General features: G+C 41.2%; 1 protein-coding gene across 2 annotated transcripts in view; it reads left to right on the forward strand.

Moving 5' to 3' along the window:
• Nucleotides 1-381: 381 nt before the first annotated feature.
• The window catches only part of LOC108431390 (poly [ADP-ribose] polymerase tankyrase-2), a 33,893-nt gene continuing 15,464 nt past the window's right edge, over nt 382-18,810 (forward strand). Inside the window, exons 1-17 of one of the 2 annotated variants that reach the window (XM_017704484.2) lie at nt 382-1,013; nt 5,154-5,378; nt 5,752-5,847; nt 7,862-7,898; nt 8,056-8,131; nt 8,554-8,648; nt 8,753-8,819; nt 9,704-9,890; nt 10,074-10,195; nt 10,317-10,408; nt 10,632-10,710; nt 12,152-12,323; nt 12,700-12,779; nt 12,927-13,072; nt 14,392-14,557; nt 14,663-14,882; nt 15,440-15,549. In XM_017704484.2, coding sequence (XP_017559973.1) covers nt 860-1,013; nt 5,154-5,378; nt 5,752-5,847; nt 7,862-7,898; nt 8,056-8,131; nt 8,554-8,648; nt 8,753-8,819; nt 9,704-9,890; nt 10,074-10,195; nt 10,317-10,408; nt 10,632-10,710; nt 12,152-12,323; nt 12,700-12,779; nt 12,927-13,072; nt 14,392-14,557; nt 14,663-14,882; nt 15,440-15,549 — 2,124 coding nt within the window. In that variant the 5' untranslated portion in view covers nt 382-859. The remainder of the gene's footprint in view (nt 1,014-5,153; nt 5,379-5,751; nt 5,848-7,861; nt 7,899-8,055; nt 8,132-8,553; nt 8,649-8,752; nt 8,820-9,703; nt 9,891-10,073; nt 10,196-10,316; nt 10,409-10,631; nt 10,711-12,151; nt 12,324-12,699; nt 12,780-12,926; nt 13,073-14,391; nt 14,558-14,662; nt 14,883-15,439; nt 15,550-18,810) is intronic. The other variant, XM_017704485.2, reaches the window with a different exon arrangement.

Genomic DNA, 18,810 nt, shown 5'->3' on the forward strand with positions numbered 1-18,810 from the left:
GAGGACTTTCACCTGAAATGAGTTCATGAAGCCAGTCTGGTTATAAAAATGATAACAGGACATCAGAGCCAGAATTACTCTTTTAGTACTTTTACTTTATACTTAAGTACATTTGAAGGTAAATACTTTAGTACTTTTACTCAAGTGGAGGTCTAAAGGGAGGAACTTCTTTTACTGGAGTGATATTTACCTTGAGTATCTCTACTTCAACTCAAGTACCTGATTGTACTCTGTCCACCTCTGGCAGCTACCCCCCCCCCCCCCCTCACCCACCCACACCAACATATTGTTTACATTTATGTGCTTCGTGCTTTGCTCGTGAAGTTTAATATTTTATTTCCACCCTTGGGCATAAAACTAACCCCATAACTGTTCTGTAACTAACAGTACACAGGCTTTGAGAGAGATGTTGGACACAGTAGGTGGCAGCAGTCAGCAGGCCTTCCAGCGCTAAGCCCAGCACTTCTGAAGCTGTGTAGGAGAAAGGGAACAGGGGAGGAGGAGGTCTTTCCTCAGCCGTTCCTTTGAATCACATTACCGTCCCATATGGAGATTTTCAGGTGTGTTTTAGCGTCCGTGTGTCTGACTACATGACTCTTAAACCTGCCTGGGGGAGTTTTACCAGTCCCGCAGCGAAGGGGACTCCGGGCTTTAGCGAAGCGAGCTGGGCGACTCGGCTTTAGGATGAGGCTCCACGAAAGAAGGTAGCTGACGTCCGTTACCGTCGGACACACTAACCCACCCCAAACCCCTCAGTTCGCCTCTTCAATGCCCAGGCTTCGGGCTAAAGCCCGCTCAAACCGGCTGAAAAGGGAGCAGGAGTGAGTGGACGTGTATCTACGGCCTGGGCGCCGCCGCCATGGAGAGAGCCCCAGGCAGGGAGCCGAGCAGGGAGCTGTTCGAGGCCTGCAGGAGCGGAGACCTGGAGCGGGTCAAGAAGCTGCTTAACACCGCGAACGTGAACAGCAGGGATACGGCGGGCAGGAGGTCCACCCCTCTCCATTTCGCCGCCGGTGAGTGTCGTCGCCTGTTTGCGGGATCAGTTCAGCGCGTGCCAGACAAAAGCGCCTCACGCGCCTCCCTGTTGACAAGTTACCCTTCCACCGCGCGCGCGGACTGGGGGGTGATGTAATGGGATTTAGACGCCGGATTGCTGTAAATAGCATTAAAATAAAGTTGAATTAAAGATTTGCGTTAATTAAACACACATCGACGCCCCCCGGAAGTGTTTTTTTTTTTGGGGGGGGGCATTTTTTTCCATGTTAGTCTGACTTTTGTTTGTTTTTAAAAACCTGTAAATAGTTAAATCTGTGGTGTTTGTGTGTTTCTGTGATTTAGCGGGGGATATGAAGTCCAGCCGCCTTCTAGAAGCATCTGCTTTCAGTGTCTTTGCGGTGACTGGCGAACGTTACTCACAGGCGGGGCGTGCGCTGCGTAGGTTATATTTATAAAGACACCGTTATTTTGCGTCCAGATTATTTATTAAATGTATGTAACTCGGCGTCGTGTCCGCGTTGTCGTCGTGCGGTGTACCTTATGACCAGGTAGCCAGGGAGCGTTACTGGCTCTGTTGTGTTAGTTGAACCAGTCCTGAGTTTTTTTTTGTTTGTTTGTTTGTTTTTTGTTTTTTTTTGTTTTTTTTTAAACTAGAACCTTCTACGTGCAAGCCACTTTTGATCAACGCAGGAAAACCACAATAAATTTAACATGTCAGCAGATGGCGCTTTGTTTATCTTCCCGGGGGAGGCAGAGAACTTGCAGAGAGGAGGATTAGCGCCCTGCGACGTCTTCTGGGTCTCTCAGACGCTAGAGGGCGCTCCCGAGTGAGTCCGAAAAGGAATCGGTTGAGCAAAATCGTAGTTTATAAATGCTTAAACATTTTTAATGTAAAGAAAGGCACGAACATTTTAGCACTGCTGTTGTTTTTTTTTTTAAGAGCTTTGAAACTCGAGTTATAGGAGTGTTAAACGGCGCCCGATGTATGTTCATGACGTCAGTGATTGCGAACAGCCAATGAGCTGCTCCGCTGGCCGATCAATCATCACGCTCTAGCAGGAAAGCCCCGCCTCCTGCTGCCCAAACCCTGTTTGCTGTAGAAAAAAGGAAACATATAGATAAGATTTATTTATTTATTTAAATTTTTGGGTGAAATGCATCCTTCTACTTTCTAAAATTAAAGAAACGTTCTGGAGAAGTGATTTGAAACTAATTAAACTTTTCGTTTTTAGCGGTTGAGCTCCATTTACTCCCATTAATTGCGGTCTCCCTCGCCGACGCCCTCTGCTGGCTCTGGCTTAACCACGCCCCCTATCAACACTGGCCACGCCCATGGTGTGTTCATGGTGTGTCGAAATTGAGAAATAAAATTAAATAGTGTTTTTTTTTCTGTGATATAAACTGTTCAAAATAATAATGAGCAAACCTCACAAAGTAGAGTCAAAAAAATAAAGATACTGCTTGGCAACAGGAACACAGCTGTTTTATGGGCATTTTATGATGATGCTCATTTCGTTTTTAATGTGCAAAAAGACAATCACAAACTGATAAGTGGTATCATCGTATGTCAGTATAATGGTCTATTGGTATAGACAATGGCACAGTTGTAAAACAGTGAGTAGTTACAGAGTGAATATTCTCCTGCAGTATGGATTTGTTGCAGATTATGGTCAGCGTAACTGGCTGTCAGGGTTTTTACTCTAGCCGGCTAGTTTAACAATTTGAAGAAACTTCATAGGGAGAGTGTGAGCGAGTGACGGACAGAAATACGTTTATTGACTTTTCTTTATTTTGTATTTTCTGTTTTTATATTTCTCATCAGCATTCGGAAACAACAACACAAGTTTTTGGCATATATTTTATAGGGGAGAGTCTTGGAAGGTCACCGGTTTGATCCCCTGAGCCGATAGTACATGACTGAAGTGCCCTTGAGCAAGACGCCTAACCCCTAACTGCTCCCCGGGCGCTACGCATAGGGCTACTCACTGCCCCCTAGTGGTGTTTCACTGCATGGATGGGTTAAGTTGTGGAGGTGAATCTTCCCCACTGTGGGACTAATAAGGGTCACTTAAACTAAACTAAACTATTCATACGGGCTCTGTCCTTAGTGCAAACAGAAATACAGACCTTCTGTGCACCAGATCAAGCAAGCAGGCATTTTTTTGGGACCACTTAAAAATTCTTCTCAGACAATCATGTCCCCAGACTTATCGCATCTATCCGTAAATCTTTAGTGAAGCTCCTGGTTATTAGTAGTGAGCTAAACTGTTCAATTTTACAAGTTGAAGGTAACCAGCGTGCAGCGAGGAAACAACCAGACCTACTTGTTTTATGTTTCTCATACAAAGTCCAGGATTGAGCTCATGCTCAATGTAAGTAAATGCAAATTGCAAACAGGAACGTACTCCTCTGTGTTGTTCTATGAGTTGTAGGTTTTGTACATATGTTAGTATTGGTGTAATGAATGTTTTTAGACCTGTACTGATTAGATTGTATTAGGTGTTTGTATGTGTCTTTGTGATTCAGAAGGACTTCTCATTGATGGTTTTGGAGGTTACCATCTACTACCCCTGAGCATTTGTGGACTAATTGCAGAACAGATAAAAGGCACACAGTGAAACCTTTGGGGACTCAGTTTGTTAATACATCATCATCTTTTGGAATCCAGCCTACCACCAGCACTACAGTGCAGTCGTTGTACCATCTACCTCAATCTTACAGACTTAACGAGGCCCTAAAACTTCAGATTGGTGAGACTGATGTAGTTTAATCAAGACAAGCTTGTCCAGAGGTAAACAGTCATGGACTGGTGAACACTAGTCGCTCCTGGTTTCGTCTTTGGCAGCATCACTGGAGCGATTATGAAGTTCCAGTGGTTGACAGCTGGACTCATCACCCCCAACGTGTTTGCGTTCGCCATAAAAAGGGCACGTTATTCGCCCATGGGCACTTCTTTGGTTCGTGTCCTCGGATTCTTTAAGCTGTTCTTTAAATGTCGAGTTGGATTGATGTAAAAGTCGCATGAATTCCAATCTGGCTGTTCAGACTGAGTCGCATCGCCGCAGATCGGATACGGATCGGATTTCAGTACCACATATGAAAGCGTCTCAAATCGGAATTGGAAATGACAGATTCAGTGCGTTTTTTTTGCTGTTCACACTGACGCACAGACACACATTTGAAGAAAAAGATTGGATTTGGGCCACTTTTACCCGCTGTGTAAACACTTTGAGCTGAACGCTATTTTCATAGACTTTTTTCTGTGGATATAGAGGCCGTGTTCCCTTTTGGTGTGGCTTTGGAGATTTGGGAATAACTCTCTTTGCATACGCAATCCATGTTTGAGAGTGGCCTGTGCAGGGTATGGGACATGCTAGTTTAGGACCCTAAATGATTTGTTTGTGATTGTGTGAGGAGTGAGGCCTAGTCCTTTATGAGCAAGGAAGGTCGAGGCCCAACACTTTGCCGATAATGCATCCGCAAAAATCCATGAGTTAGAACTGGAAATGGCTGTCATGGTCTGACAAATCAACCTTTAACACTGTGTTCAGTTTATGGAAATGATGGATGTTCTCTGGGCCAAAGAAGAGAAAATCTAGATTGTTACAGCAGCATACAGTTCAGACTCATGGTATTGGGGTTATTAGTGGGCCTGCCTGCAGTGCAGAACTGCCTCCTGTTGAAAATGTATGTGTTATGAAGGTCTGGATGTGATATTGAAAGAAGGCCCATCTGGTTGCACAGCTGAAGACTTGTATAACCAAAGAATGGAAAACCCACTTTCAAAACTGGATCAGTTGATGTCTTCAGTCTCCAGTCAATTCTGAAGTCTTGTTAAAAAGGAAAAAGAGGTGATGTAACACAGTAGTAAACTCCTCCTGTCCCTTTTTTGGAGCATGTTGAAGGCGTCAGATTTGGAATAAGCATATATTTATTTTTTTTAAAATCCTACTATAAAACAAAATATTGTGTCTTGCGCCACTTTGAGTTTAGGACATGTCAAACAGAATTTACTAATCATTGTTTTTGCTTTTATTAGCTACTACATATAGTTATGTACCAGTTGATTTCATATAGTAGCACATACTTGGTTCACACATTTATTTTTATTATTATTTTTTGGATATTAAATTTTTTTCTTATCATGTGTGTCTCAGGTTTTGGCCGCAGGGATGTAGTGGATTACCTCCTGGAGCATGGGGCGGATGTTTACGCCCGTGATGATGGAGGCCTTATCTCTCTACACAACGCCTGCTCGTTTGGCCATGCTGAGGTGGTCAGCCTGCTGTTGCACCATGGCGCTGATGCCAACTCCAGAGACAACTGGAACTACACTCCTCTCCATGAGGCCGCTATCAAGGGCAAAATCGACGTCTGCATCGGTAATTTTTTCTTGCGTGACCAACAATTATACCCCACCAGTTAGCACGGCTCAAACTGTATGCTTAAGTTACGAAGCACTTGCCTCAAACTGAATTTTTAAATAGACTTATCTATAAAAGGCTTTGCTTGGCTGCTACTATAGTTTATTGGTTATGCTGTATACTTCTGTCCATGTTTGTAGATAACAGTATGTTAGGAAATGCATTACAGTAGTGCTTCACCCTCATAATGTTGACTCTGCAACTGGAAGGGTCTGGTACGCATGAATACATAGGAGTTCATGGTTATCGGTACTGTTTTTGAGCTGTAGTACTCCTTAAATGAATTGGGTGGTTTCCCATGACACGATGTTTGACATTTATAATGTGGCAGTATTGCTGCAGCATGGGGCTAAACCAACGGTCCGCAACACAGACGGGAGGACAGCGCTGGACCTGGCCGAGCCTTCCACCAAGGCTGTGCTGACTGGTAAATGTCCCACACCTCTCCTCCTTAAAAACACAAGATTTACAGCGGCCAGCACTGTTTATTGTGCAGTGAGACAGATCATTTATCCAGCTGAACATGCGTCAGTCTTGTTATAGATCAATGGGTAGATCTGAGAATATTGATCTCAAGAGAGTGCAGCAGTTACTGAAGAATGCAGGACATCATGTACACATAATAAAAGCATCCTATAATACATACTACATATGTAACGCATCACTACACAAATAAGGCAGATGGTAGCCAGTAATTGTCCTCCACACCTGCTTTATATTGTTTGTGCTTTGTGCTCCAGCCTGTCCCTGTATCTGTCTTACTTCATAAGCTGTGACTGTTTTTTGATCTCCTCTAAATATCCTGACCTAAAGGCCTTCTTCATTATATTTGGCAGATCAGCCAGGGCCTTTGTGATCCACAGTTTGTTATAAAGGAAACATCATGTCTTTGTGGAAGTTGGTATACACACACAAGTTGATGTCTGTAATACAGTGTCTAAATCCCTCAGTGTTCATCCTCATGATTCATGAAGATTGTCCCAGTCTGTGTCCTCCACTCCAATCTGCAGAGCATTCCCAGCGTTTATTTTGCTGTGCGGGTGGTAACAGGCGGCTAGAGTTTGGGTCAACAGGTTGGGGATAAACTGAACCAGGTTGTGGTCTGATCTGCCTAACGGGGGTAGACCAGTAAACTTACATACTCTGTAGTGTCAGCATATAATTAGTCCAGTGTCAACAGTTCTGTGTCTCAGGGTGAGCAAACCCAGCGGTGTCTAACTTGGCATAGCTAGTTCAGTTTATTTAGTGGTTTATCTTTGTGTCGTAGACATATGTAATTTAACACATTACCAGTTCACCTATAGAATGATAACTTGGATATATAGCTCAGCTTTGGTTACTATAAGCTGCTGGTGTCCCAACATTCTCTGCTGTTCTAAAGACATGTTGGTGTAATAGGCTATGCATTTAACTTCTTTTTAATTCAGAGCTACTCATACATTATTTAATAGGTTATCAGTCTAATAGTAGCCCCTCTCCCTTCTTTTAGTGTGCGCACCACCACTCACTTCAACTCAAGAAGGGCTTGTTAATAAGCTGATTAGTTGGATCAGATGTTAGAACATGGGGAAACACCAAAATTTAGAGTGAAGGGATGCTCCATGACCAGGGTAGGGAACCATGACCTAACTGGAACACTGATAGTATGATATTAACTTAACTTAAGTGATACTTTTTTAATCCCACAACCGGGGAAATTCCACCTCCTCATTTAACCCGTCCGTGAAGTGAAACACCACATACACACTAGTGAGCACACACACACTAGGGGGCAGTGAGCACACTTGCCCGGAGCAGTGGGCAGCCCTATCCACGGCACCCGGGCAGCAATTGGGGGTTAGGTGTCTTGCTCAAGGACACCTCAGTCATATCTGTATATTTGAATAAAGATTAAGTGACCCTTATTAGTCCCACAATGGGGAAATTTCAACTCCGCATTTAACCCATCCGTGAAGTGAAACACCACACACACACTAGTGAGCACACACACACTAGGCGGCAGTGAGCACACTTGACCAGAGTGGTGGGGAACCCAATCCGCAGCACCCGGGGAGCAGCTGGGGGTTAGCTGTCTTGCTCAAGGACACCTCAGTCGTGCTGTCGGCTCTGGGAATCAAACCGGCGACCTTCCGGTCATGAGGCTGGATCCCTAACCTCCAGCCCACGACTGCCCTATAGTTTAATTCTCTGTTGCTCTGTTCCACATAGCAGTCTCCAGTTTTCTCTGTGGCCTTTAGCATTCTGCCAGGTCTTTGTGAATTGAACGTAGAGTATTAGAAAAGAGTAAAAGGTCATCTCTGAAGAACTGTGGCCCTGTAGTACCAATAAGTAATATGGAGTACCTATAGGCAACACAAGGTCTGTTCGTTATTGCATAGAATATGCTTGTATTTTCCATGTCCTGCTCTACTTCAAATCAACTGTATGTGTTTCTAACGTAGGGGAGTACAGAAAAGATGAACTTCTGGAGAGTGCAAGGTAATGTATCCCCATCTCACCTCATATTTCTGCATTGCTCATAGCTTGAGTGCAGTAGGCTGGATTGCTGAATACATTCAGTTCATATTACAAGCAACACTGGGATTTGAATCCATTGTAACGTAATTGAACTGGCATTTATGGTGTTGTCCTTCAGGAGTGGAAACGAAGAGAAACTGATGAGCCTTCTTACTCCTTTAAATGTCAACTGTCATGCCAGTGATGGAAGAAAGGTAATTGATACCCATAAAATGGGTATCAACATTTTTACATTAGATATCAATATAGTGTCATTCATTCATTCATTCATTCATTCATTCATTCATTTATTTATTTATTTATTTATTTGTGTGTAGCAAATAAGTCATGAGACTGTGTGTTGCACTGGTTTTACCATGGGGGACGTGGGTATTGTTAGGCAGAATGTGTAGCAGTGGTAAAATCGCCTCGAGTGGCTTATTGCTTTTATAAATCAGCCACAAAATGCAACGTGTTGCCGTGTAGCAATGTTGAATTAATTTTTTAGTCAAAGGCAAATTTGACTTGCATTAAAAACAGTTGTAAGGGTATTAACACAGCTCTGTGTGCGTCAATGCTTTACTCCTTGGAATCTCTTTGGAATAACTTTTATTGTTTGTTTCTTGTGCTTCTTCAGTCGACCCCTCTGCATCTGGCTGCTGGCTACAACCGGGTGAAAACAGTGCAGCTGTTGTTGGAGCATGGAGCTGACGTCCATGCTAAAGACAAAGGGTACGACAGCGTGTCGTTCAGAGCTACAACCAAAATCCAGAGGCTCTCTGCAACTTTACTGTACTTGATAAACTTTGTTTTATTCAGTGTTGTATTTGTTTCAGTGATCTTGTGCCTCTCCATAATGCCTGCTCATATGGCCATTATGAAGTGACTGAACTGCTTGTGAAGGTATGTATTTTTGATTTGTGTGTTTTGTTTAAAGGATTAATTCAGCCTTAAGGCGGAGTGTACACTACATGACTTGTAAATTCTTCACAAATTTCTAAAAAATCCGTTTGACACTAAATTTCTTGTCTTTTTGTTATGCGGTCAGTCATAAGTGAGAGTATAACACACAATGAGTTTGAGCTACAAATATCCGCCATATCCAGTTGAGCTCCCAACCTGGAAACTCGCTTAAAATTGTGAAAATTTGCCACAAGGGGCAAATTGGGGTTAAAATCAGGCAAAAAAGTGTGTAGTGTACACACAGCTTAAATGTTACCAAAACTAATAGTGAACATTAAGTACTGTGTATTGGTTAATATTTGATGTCCGAAGTGTGATTGGTCAGTTTTAAACCTCAAATAAAACTCTCCCCAATGTTTTTTTTATTTTATTTTATTTATCTGTTTATTTATTTGGACAACCATCCTGCCATTAACAGATTTTTGTAGTTTGACCCACTCTTGCAACTTGTATGTTCCCATGACAGCCACCTCATTCAAACACAGTGAACAGTATTTGAACAAAAATCTTGCTGAACCATTGAAAGTAAGAATACAAATATAAGAATACGTTATGATGAGACTTATTTATCTGTTCATACAGCTATAACAAAATGCACTACTGTTTAAGTGGGGACAAAATATGTCTTTAGGGTCAAATTTGAGCAAACAGTCAGTCTAATCTAATGAAATGATTCTTAATTTATGGGAAAGGTCGCTTTTTGATCAATTTAACACAGTTATTATACTGAGGATGTATAGAATTAAGAGGAACCAATGAAAGTATAAATTATGAAGTTGAAATTATGGAAAGAAACTATATAACTCCTCTCGTTTTTGAACTAGCACGGTGCCTGTGTGAACGCGATGGACCTGTGGCAGTTCACCCCACTGCATGAAGCTGCATCTAAAAACCGAGTGGAAGTGTGTTCTCTGCTGCTTAGCCACGGAGCAGACCCCACATTCCTCAATTGCCACAACAAGAGTGCTATCGACTTGGCCCCCACCATGCTGCTTAAAGAGCGCCTGGCCTGTAAAAGCCTGCTTCACATCAAAGTTTGACTATAAAAAATGCTAACTTTGCTTATAATATGATAAACTTGATGTGGATAAAATATTCTATCTACATAGCTAGAATAGCACATTGCACTGAATAATATTGCTCATAATGAATAGTAGCAATTATATCATTCTAAACTGTGACTGTTTCCTCCAGATGAGTTCAAAGGACATGCTTTGCTGCAGGCAGCCCGCCAGGCGGATCTCATCCGCATTAAAAAGCATCTCTCTCTGGAAACCATCAACTTCAGACACCCCCATACCCATGAGACAGCGCTGGTAGAAAACACAGTTTCTTTACATTATTATAGCTGTGGCTGTAGACAGCATTTGTTCATCACTGAGTACAGTTAAAGAGGCTGATATAAAGCTAATGCAGTGTTATTTCTGTTGTTCACAGCATTGTGCCTCAGCATCGTCGTATCCCAAGAGGAGGCAGGTTTGTGAGATGCTGCTGAGGAAAGGAGCCAATGTGAATGAGAAGACAAAAGAGTGAGTCGTGCTCTTTGTCTTACTAATCATAGACTTGTGATGTGGTGCCCCACTTTATGCACTCATTGTCTGGCAGTCTAAAACAATATTTTATAGTTAGATTTTTTAGTTAAACAGAAGAAGAGGTTAGAAGATAGGGGTGTTATTAGATTGATGATTTATGCTTCCAGTTAAGTGAGAGATCTTGATGCCAGCTGTGTTAATGCGTCTCATTTCATTGCAGCCTCCTCACACCTTTGCACCTTGCCTCTGAAAAGTCCCATAATGATGTCATCGAGGTGTTACTGAAGCATGAGGCTAAAGTAAGCCGTCAGCTCCCCTCAGTCACGTTGGCATTTCACACCGAAAGATTCAGCCGATAATAAATGTTTACCTGTAGTCAATCAGCCAAGACATGTTGGGTTTCTTTAATGTTGCACTCGAGCTACAAGGCTAATGTGGCTAACAACTAATGGAAGCTTAAGACTTGCTTTTATCTGTACCGTGACTACAGAGGAGTCTATCTGTGGCCCTTAGATCTGGAGTTCTCTACTTGAAAATGTAAAAACAACTCCTTAAAACATTTAAACGTTTATTTAACCACTTAAATTGCTAAGCGTATTATGTCCTAATATTGTTTTCAATTTGATTAATGAATAATTATTAATTAATGTGTACGAAAATTATTATTCAATTATTATCTTTTGTTACTGAAACCGTCTGAAGTGCTCAGTGGTAAGTTGACTTCTCTTCGCTAAAGGAAACAAAGTTAATTGTTGATTTGTTGGTTATTAATTAACATGGAACTATTTCTATAAGTATAGAACTATAAGTTGAGTTCTTTGTTGAGGAAAGCACTTTGCTGGGTTTAGTAAGTCTAATCAAATCAGCTCTCTTGGAGGTTAAATGCGAGGATTGTGATTCCAAAGGTTTTGTAGTAATAATAATAATAATAATAATAATAAAAATAGTAATAATAATAAATTACATTTCTATAGCACCTTTTCACAAACCCAAGGTCGCTTCACATAGCATGGGCAGGACAAAAAAAAAAAAAAAACAATGCCGTTTAATGTATAATTTTATAGTATTATAGTAATGTTAAGGCTGGCGTTCGACCAGTGGAGAATCAGTAACTTTGTGTGTGTGTGTGTGTGTGTGTGTGTGTGTGTATGTAAATATAGAGCTATGTCTAATTTTCAAGTATTTTTGTGGGTTTCTTTATTTTATTATTAATACTGTAAGTGTTATTATTTTTACTTCTTAATTATTATTATTATTATTATTATTGCAAAAATGGTCAAAATTCAGGCTTCATAGTGGCTGCTCCAATTGATTACCATAACAGCTTATTTGGTTCTAACTTGTGGAGTTGTGCTCCTTTACTTGCAGGGGTGGCACCACACCTCCAAACGTGATGGGGCAAAACGATTGGCTCTGCTGCTCAGTTTTACTCTGTCTTGTTGTGCTGATCAGTGCTTCATGCAGTTTAGAGAAGCAGAGGGTTTTATGTCACGTCCTGAATTCAGAAAGTAGCGGGCATTACCACAGTACTTTGAAAAGTGGTGGTCAGTTGCCCGCTGGCCACTGTGATTCCTGCGACCCTGTTAACGTTAGCTACATTATCCCAGTAGCTCCAGTGAAAAAAAAACAAAGAAGCAAATGTCTTGGCTAATTGACTAAATTTGGAATAAGGGCAAAATGTAAGTAAATTAGATTTTTTTACAATTCTTGCTTTAACCTTTAGTTGCTCTTTGTGTGCAGGTGAATGCAGTGGACAGTCAGGGTCAGACGCCACTACACCGGGCTGCTCGGTGTGGTCAACTGCAGACCTGCAGGCTTCTGATCAGCGCTGGCTGTGACCCTCTTATCACCTCCCTGCAGGGCTTCGCTCCTGCGCAGCTCGCTAATGAGAGCATCCAGCAGGTTCTACAGGGTAACAAGCCATGCCCAAGAATTCATTTGGAATGTTAAATAGCCTGAAGTGTTTTACTGAGGTGTGACGGTAATAATAAAAATAGCAGCCAGCACTGCATCTGTAATAACTGTATAAACATAGCAACTTTAACACACTTAAAATTCAGCTCCGTGTGAAACTGAAAGCTAAATCGTGTTGATGTGTTATTTTCATGTAGAACTCAAAGTTAACAAATTAAAATTGAATAAAAAAAGGTACTAAAATAAAAAGACAAGATGGTAAATAAAGTGGACGTGCAAAATGCAGTGCAAATACAAATGTCGAGCTGCCTGTCACAGCAGAGCTTTCTAGATAAATTGGGCACTGATTTTGCTGTTTGTTCTCTCTTTGTTAGAGGGTGCGCTGGTGGGGAACTCTGATACAGACAGGCAACTGCTCGAGGCCTCCAAGTCAGGAGACCTGGAGACTGTAAAAGTAACAGAACCACTTATTTATCTGCCTTCAAAAATGCTTTTAACTGTGTTTGCTGTGGACAGATTGATAGCATGATGACCACAGTAAGTTGTTAGTTGGTATTTGCAATAGGAGTCAATATGCTTGGGTATTGTTGTCTGTGCGCAGAAACTCTGCACGCTGCAGAATGTAAACTGCAGGGACGTGGAGGGCCGGCAGTCCACTCCGCTTCACTTTGCAGCCGGGTACAACCGTGTTTCTGTGGTAGAGTATCTGCTGCAGCATGGAGCTGACGTACATGCTAAAGACAAAGGGTGAGAGCGCTGTCTGTACTCGGCCCCGTCTGCTCCCCTTGCTTTTGGTTTAGTCTTTGTTCCACTCCTCAGTTCAAATGGTACACTGGTTTAGCAATTTAGCAGTTTAGTCTATCCATTCATGCTAAAGTGATTAGTGTTACTTCTGCAGACAGTCTGAGTAATTGGAATGGAAGATGAGGGGGGGGGGGATTAAACACTGTCTTATTCCTATCTGTCAGGACACAAGTGGGCGTGCGATTGTATTACGTCTTTCCAAAGGATCCAGACATTTAAAAGGAGTGGCTGAGGATTTTCATCCGAATACTTTGTTCTGTGTATTTAAGCCCAAACTCCTTTTTGAATATAGCATAACTCATTTCGCTTGTGAAGGTGTCGGCCAGTCAGAACAGTCATTTGCATATGTCAGTCTTAAAGGCCTTGTGGCAAAAACAGCCTTTGGAATTTGTAGGATGAGGAGAGTTTGGAAAATGACCATGGAAAAATGAATTACAACAGTTTTTGTATTATAAAATAGGTTAGGGAACCAGCCCTGTGACCAGAAGGTTGCCGGTTCAATCCCCTCTGCTGACAGTCCATGACTGAAGTGCCCTTGAGCAAGACACCTAACCCCCAATTGCTCCCCGGGCACCATGGATAGGGCTGCCCACTGCTCCGGGCAAGTGTGCTCACTGCCCCCTAGTGTGTGTGTTCACTAGTAAGATAACATAGGCTTTTATTATCCCACTGGGGGACATTTGCATTGTTACAGCAGAATGCACAGCAAGCAGATAAAGAGCAGTAAGTAGACAAAGATGTGCATCATACAAAATACAAAATATACTATAGAAATAAATAAATAAACAGGGCGTCTGTTAGCAGAAAAATATAAAAAAATAAAAATTTAATTTTAAGAAACCATACAAATTTACAGTTTACACATGCAGTTATGGATATCGCACAGAAACTGTAGATATTGCACAGTAATGATTAGATATCGCACAGAACTTGCGTATGTATTGCACTTGTACCATCTATCAGCAGCAGGTGTTGCACATTAGTGTGCATGCATGTGGGTGTTTCACTGCACAGATGGGTTAAATACAAGTCTAATTTCACAGTGCGTAAACACAGAGACATTAAAATTAAATTAAAAAGTTATAATTAATTATTATGAACTAGTCATAATAAGTCCACTACAGTGTGGGGAAAATAAAGTTCAAGAATTATGCAAAATATGTGCCTTTTAAAGTTTATTTTTTTTATCCAGCACATTGTTCACGAAGAAGTTCATGAAGATTGTTCAGGACATCCTTTTTTTGCTTTTTGTTCTGTTTTAGAGGCCTTGTGCCGTTACACAACGCCTGCTCTTATGGCCACTATGAGGTGGCTGAGCTATTGGTCATTCACGGTGCAGTGATTAACGTGGCAGACCTGTGGAAGTTCACACCCTTGCACGAAGCAGCTGCCAAGGGCAAATATGAGATCTGCAAACTGCTGCTTCAGGTAAGACCGTATATCCATATCACTTCAAAGAAAAACCGTGTAGTGGTCTTCAGTGACCACAGAATAAGTCAACCGAAGGTTAATACCTCTTATGTGCGTCTCCAGCACGGCGCAGACCCCACTAAAAAGAACCGCGATGGGAACACGCCACTGGACCTGGTAAAGGAGGGTGACATGGACATCCAGGACCTGCTGAGGGGTGATGCTGCATTGCTGGATGCAGCTAAGAAAGGCTGCCTGGCCAGGGTCAAGAAGCTCTGCAGGCCGAACAACGTGAACTGCAGGGACTCGCAGGGACGCCACTCCACACCGCTACATCTGGCAGGTAAGTAAAGACGTCCATCACATCTCATATTTACGTGGTACTTTGTTCTGTGGGTGTATAATTGCATTGGCACAATAATCTGAAGGAAGCGACTTAACATGAATCAGCATTAAATTTTGAATGTGAAAAAATCAATTATGATAACATTAAATAAAGTCCTCATTTGTTCACCAAAATGGAAAAAGAAAGGTTTCTGTATTGTTTTTAATGTGCATATTCCACTATGTAAATAATTTATCAAGTATGTTGTCTAAAATTAATTCTAAACCATTCAAAATTATCTAATTTGTGGTGAAATTTAAGGTTATGATGCATTCAGATTGTTTGTTTTGTTTTTGTTTTTTTTTGTTTTTTTTGAAGACTAGTAATCAAATAAATGTGAGTTCAAAGATTTATAGAATCCTGTTTTCCTGACTGGTTTTTCCCATAATAGATTTCCGGGTGATAAAATTATGGTGTGATTGTCCCAACAGATTGTCATACCATCATCTTGCTTTCATCTCCTACTGAATTACATAAAAGTCTTATGCCTTTCCTGTGTTTTTATTTTGTGCCAGCTGGTTATAATAACCTTGAGGTGGCAGAGTATTTGCTGCAGCATGGAGCAGAGGTGAACTCGCAGGACAAAGGAGGCCTCATTCCCTTACATAATGCTGCCTCTTATGGGGTGAGTCTTATATTACACTCTCACACGGTCAACCCATTGAGTGAAGTGCTCTCATTTTAAAATGTCCATAATTATTATTATTATAACAATAACGTTTTGTTTTGTGGTATTGCCTTATTCAGACTCCAGCTCAGTTCAAAAATAATATCACAAAGTCTTTCAAAGGAGCAACATGCAGACAGATATGAAATGAAGGAATTGATGGTATTAACTTATTTTCTTAGTTCGGCTGCAGTTTCAGTGTAAAGCACAGTTCTCTTGATGGCTCTCTTGATGAAAGTAAATGTATTTCTAGCTACTACCATGAAGTCTTATGTAAGCAAAGCACTGCTGATGCTGATATCAGAAATATCAATAATGTAATCTTTAGCAGTGATCCACGAGAGTTTGACTTTATGCTTGTGTTTCTAATGCGTCTGATAGGGCACTGGTCACTAAAAACAGGGTCCAATACACTTATAGTAGTCATTTTGAAAGGTCTGTTGGATAAAATTCAGTTTATATATTTGTGTTTGGTCATGTTGGTTCTCTAATTTGTTGCATTATATATACATTAGTTAACCAAATCAGATTAACCCTCACCTAGGATTAGCATTTCTGAGTTAATGTATGGATTTAAAAGTTCGGCCAAATCATCTTCAGTGTTAAAGGGCACAGGAGGAGGCGTATAGATCCCAGCTACAACAAAGCTGTTACTGTGTTGTACCACCACCACCCCTTGCTTTCCTATCAGCTCTATATAGATTGTAACCTACTTCGGAGTTTGTTTAAGTTAAGTGATACTTTTTTAATCCCACAAACGGGGAAATTCCACCTCCGCATTTAACCCATCCGTGAAGTGAAACACCGCACACACACACACTAGGGGGCAGTGAGCACACTTGCCCGGAGCGGCAGGCAGCCCTATCCACAGCACTCGGGGAGCAGTTGGGGCTTAGGTGTCTTGCTCAAGGGCACTTCAGTCACATAGTGTGGGCTCAGGGGATCGAACTGTGGACCTTCTGGTCACAAGGCTGGTTCCCTAACCTCCAGCCCATGACTGATAAAATTAGCTGAGTAAATCAAACGTTGAAGCTTTCTGCTCGGTTCCCATGTTTGAGTGGCTGATCCTAGATCGAGTGCTAATGATAACAGGGATAGCCAAGTGCTCACTTCTGATTTTTATGGCAGCTTTCTCTGGTGTGAGGAAGCCTTTACAATGTCCCCTTACGCACACATTTCAGCAGCAAAGTAAATCTCGGAACTCTTTGAAACGTCATGGACAAAAAAATTGAAAACCATTGACATGGACACCTTATCTAGCTCACTTTAATGTTTTAAAAGGCACATGCAGGTCATCAAAGCTAACAAGCTACTGTTTTTCTGCCCATCATGTCATACAGCAGAGGCAGAAACCAGGCCTAGTCGATCATGCTTCCATTTTATGAAGGCAAAATAGAGTTCTTAATTTAAAAGGTGATTTTTTTTTTTTTCTTAAATATAAAGAAACCGTACCATTACCATGGTCCAAAAACTGTGATACATACTGAACCATGGACCCACTATGCCATTGTATCCCTAGTGCTTATGGGAGAATTATATATAAATCGACAAGCAGCAAACTAACAAAACTTCGAACCTACCATTGGAACGTGCAGCCGCTGTTGCTTTTACTTCACTCTATTGATGAAAACTGGAAACTGTGATCATTTGATTTTTGATGTTCATGTGAAGGCGCCATCCCACGATGAAAGTGAGGTTACTGAATTATAGAAAAGTATAATTACATTCTGATTACACTCATGTCCACTCACATAGCTGTAACAACATGAACTGCTTTTAAATGGAGAAAAAAATAGAGCACATGTAAGACCAATACGATCAACTACACAAAGTAATGCGATTAATCATGAATTATTTTACTAATTTCACAACCCTAAAAGGAACAGAATGAAGCGTACAGGGTGTATAGAGTTAGGATTTAACCGAGAATTGCAACTGGAAAGCTGTGTCCTATCACAGAGTTTAAATCTGTATGTCACAGCAAACCATCAGTTCCCCCATCAGTCTACAGTAGTGTTGGTCAGTTGTGGTCAGCTGTTGGCTCACATACAAAGCAGACAGAATGGGACACAGTTACAATAATTGAATAGGAAATTCGGTGGCTGGAATTGGAAGTTAAAGTATTTGAAGAGTAACTACTTTAAATACACAAAAGCCCAATTGATTCCTTAGATATTCATCATTGTGCTTGCAGGCCTTCATATTCAAGAGAGCTAATCACAACCATATCATTCGCTTCATTTCTGCCCGTTGCCCATTCCATTCAAGGCCCTGAGATCTGAAATATAAGCACCTTTGTGAAAATATTGCCTTTTATCAAAGCAATTTTAGCTGTAATACTTGAGTTTGAAATTTTACATTTACATTCACAGCGTTTAGCAGACGGTCTTATCCAGAGCGACTTACAAGAAGAGCTCAGTCTGTCTAGAGAAAGTGTCTCTGCTAGTTACCAACAGGTTAGAGAGAGAAAGACGGTCCTGAGCTCAGATACTGATAGAAACACAGTCACTGTAGATACAGAGAGAGAAGGAGCAGAGCTGAACACAGAACTCTGTGCCATTCAATGCAATATGAAATTCATAGGGACCCAGTTTCCCAAACGCGTTGTAGGACAAAGATTATTGTGAAAAGACAATGAAAGCCTTACTTTGAATGTTTTTTCAAAATGTTGAGCTGTTTCTAAGGCTGTGATGCTTCTGGGAAATTCTAATAAGGACCGGTGGCCTGGTAAATCCTGTGCATCTGCAGGTTTTCAAACATTTCTTTATTGCACCATTTGAAAGCATTGACATTCTCTCTAAGCTGAACACTTTGAGCTAAAATAACAAGACTGAACTCTGGAGTTTCATCATGAATAGGATTTTCATGTTTAAGTTTTTCTCTGCTTCAGGAAAGTTTGTTTGGGGAGGGTAGTATTCTCAGAATAACTGCTTATATAATATTAATCTCTAAATGCTGTTATTTATTCTTCTTTCTTTACATTAGCTGTGCTTATTAAATCGTAACCGTTACTGTCTTTGGAGGCCAGGATTTACTCAACAGTAATAAAGCAAGGTATTTGAGGATGAATCTATGGGCGTGGCGCTTTGCATTTGTATGGAATATTAAAGTGAATATGTGAGAAGGAGAAAGGATCAGCGGGCCTGAGGTGGCCGCACGCGTCCTTTTTACAAATGAACACCAGTGGTTCTCAGCTGGTCTTGCTTGACTTATTTTTCA

This window comes from Pygocentrus nattereri, chromosome 13 (assembly GCF_015220715.1).
Source record: "Pygocentrus nattereri isolate fPygNat1 chromosome 13, fPygNat1.pri, whole genome shotgun sequence".
NCBI classification, from domain to species: domain Eukaryota; kingdom Metazoa; phylum Chordata; class Actinopteri; order Characiformes; family Serrasalmidae; genus Pygocentrus; species Pygocentrus nattereri.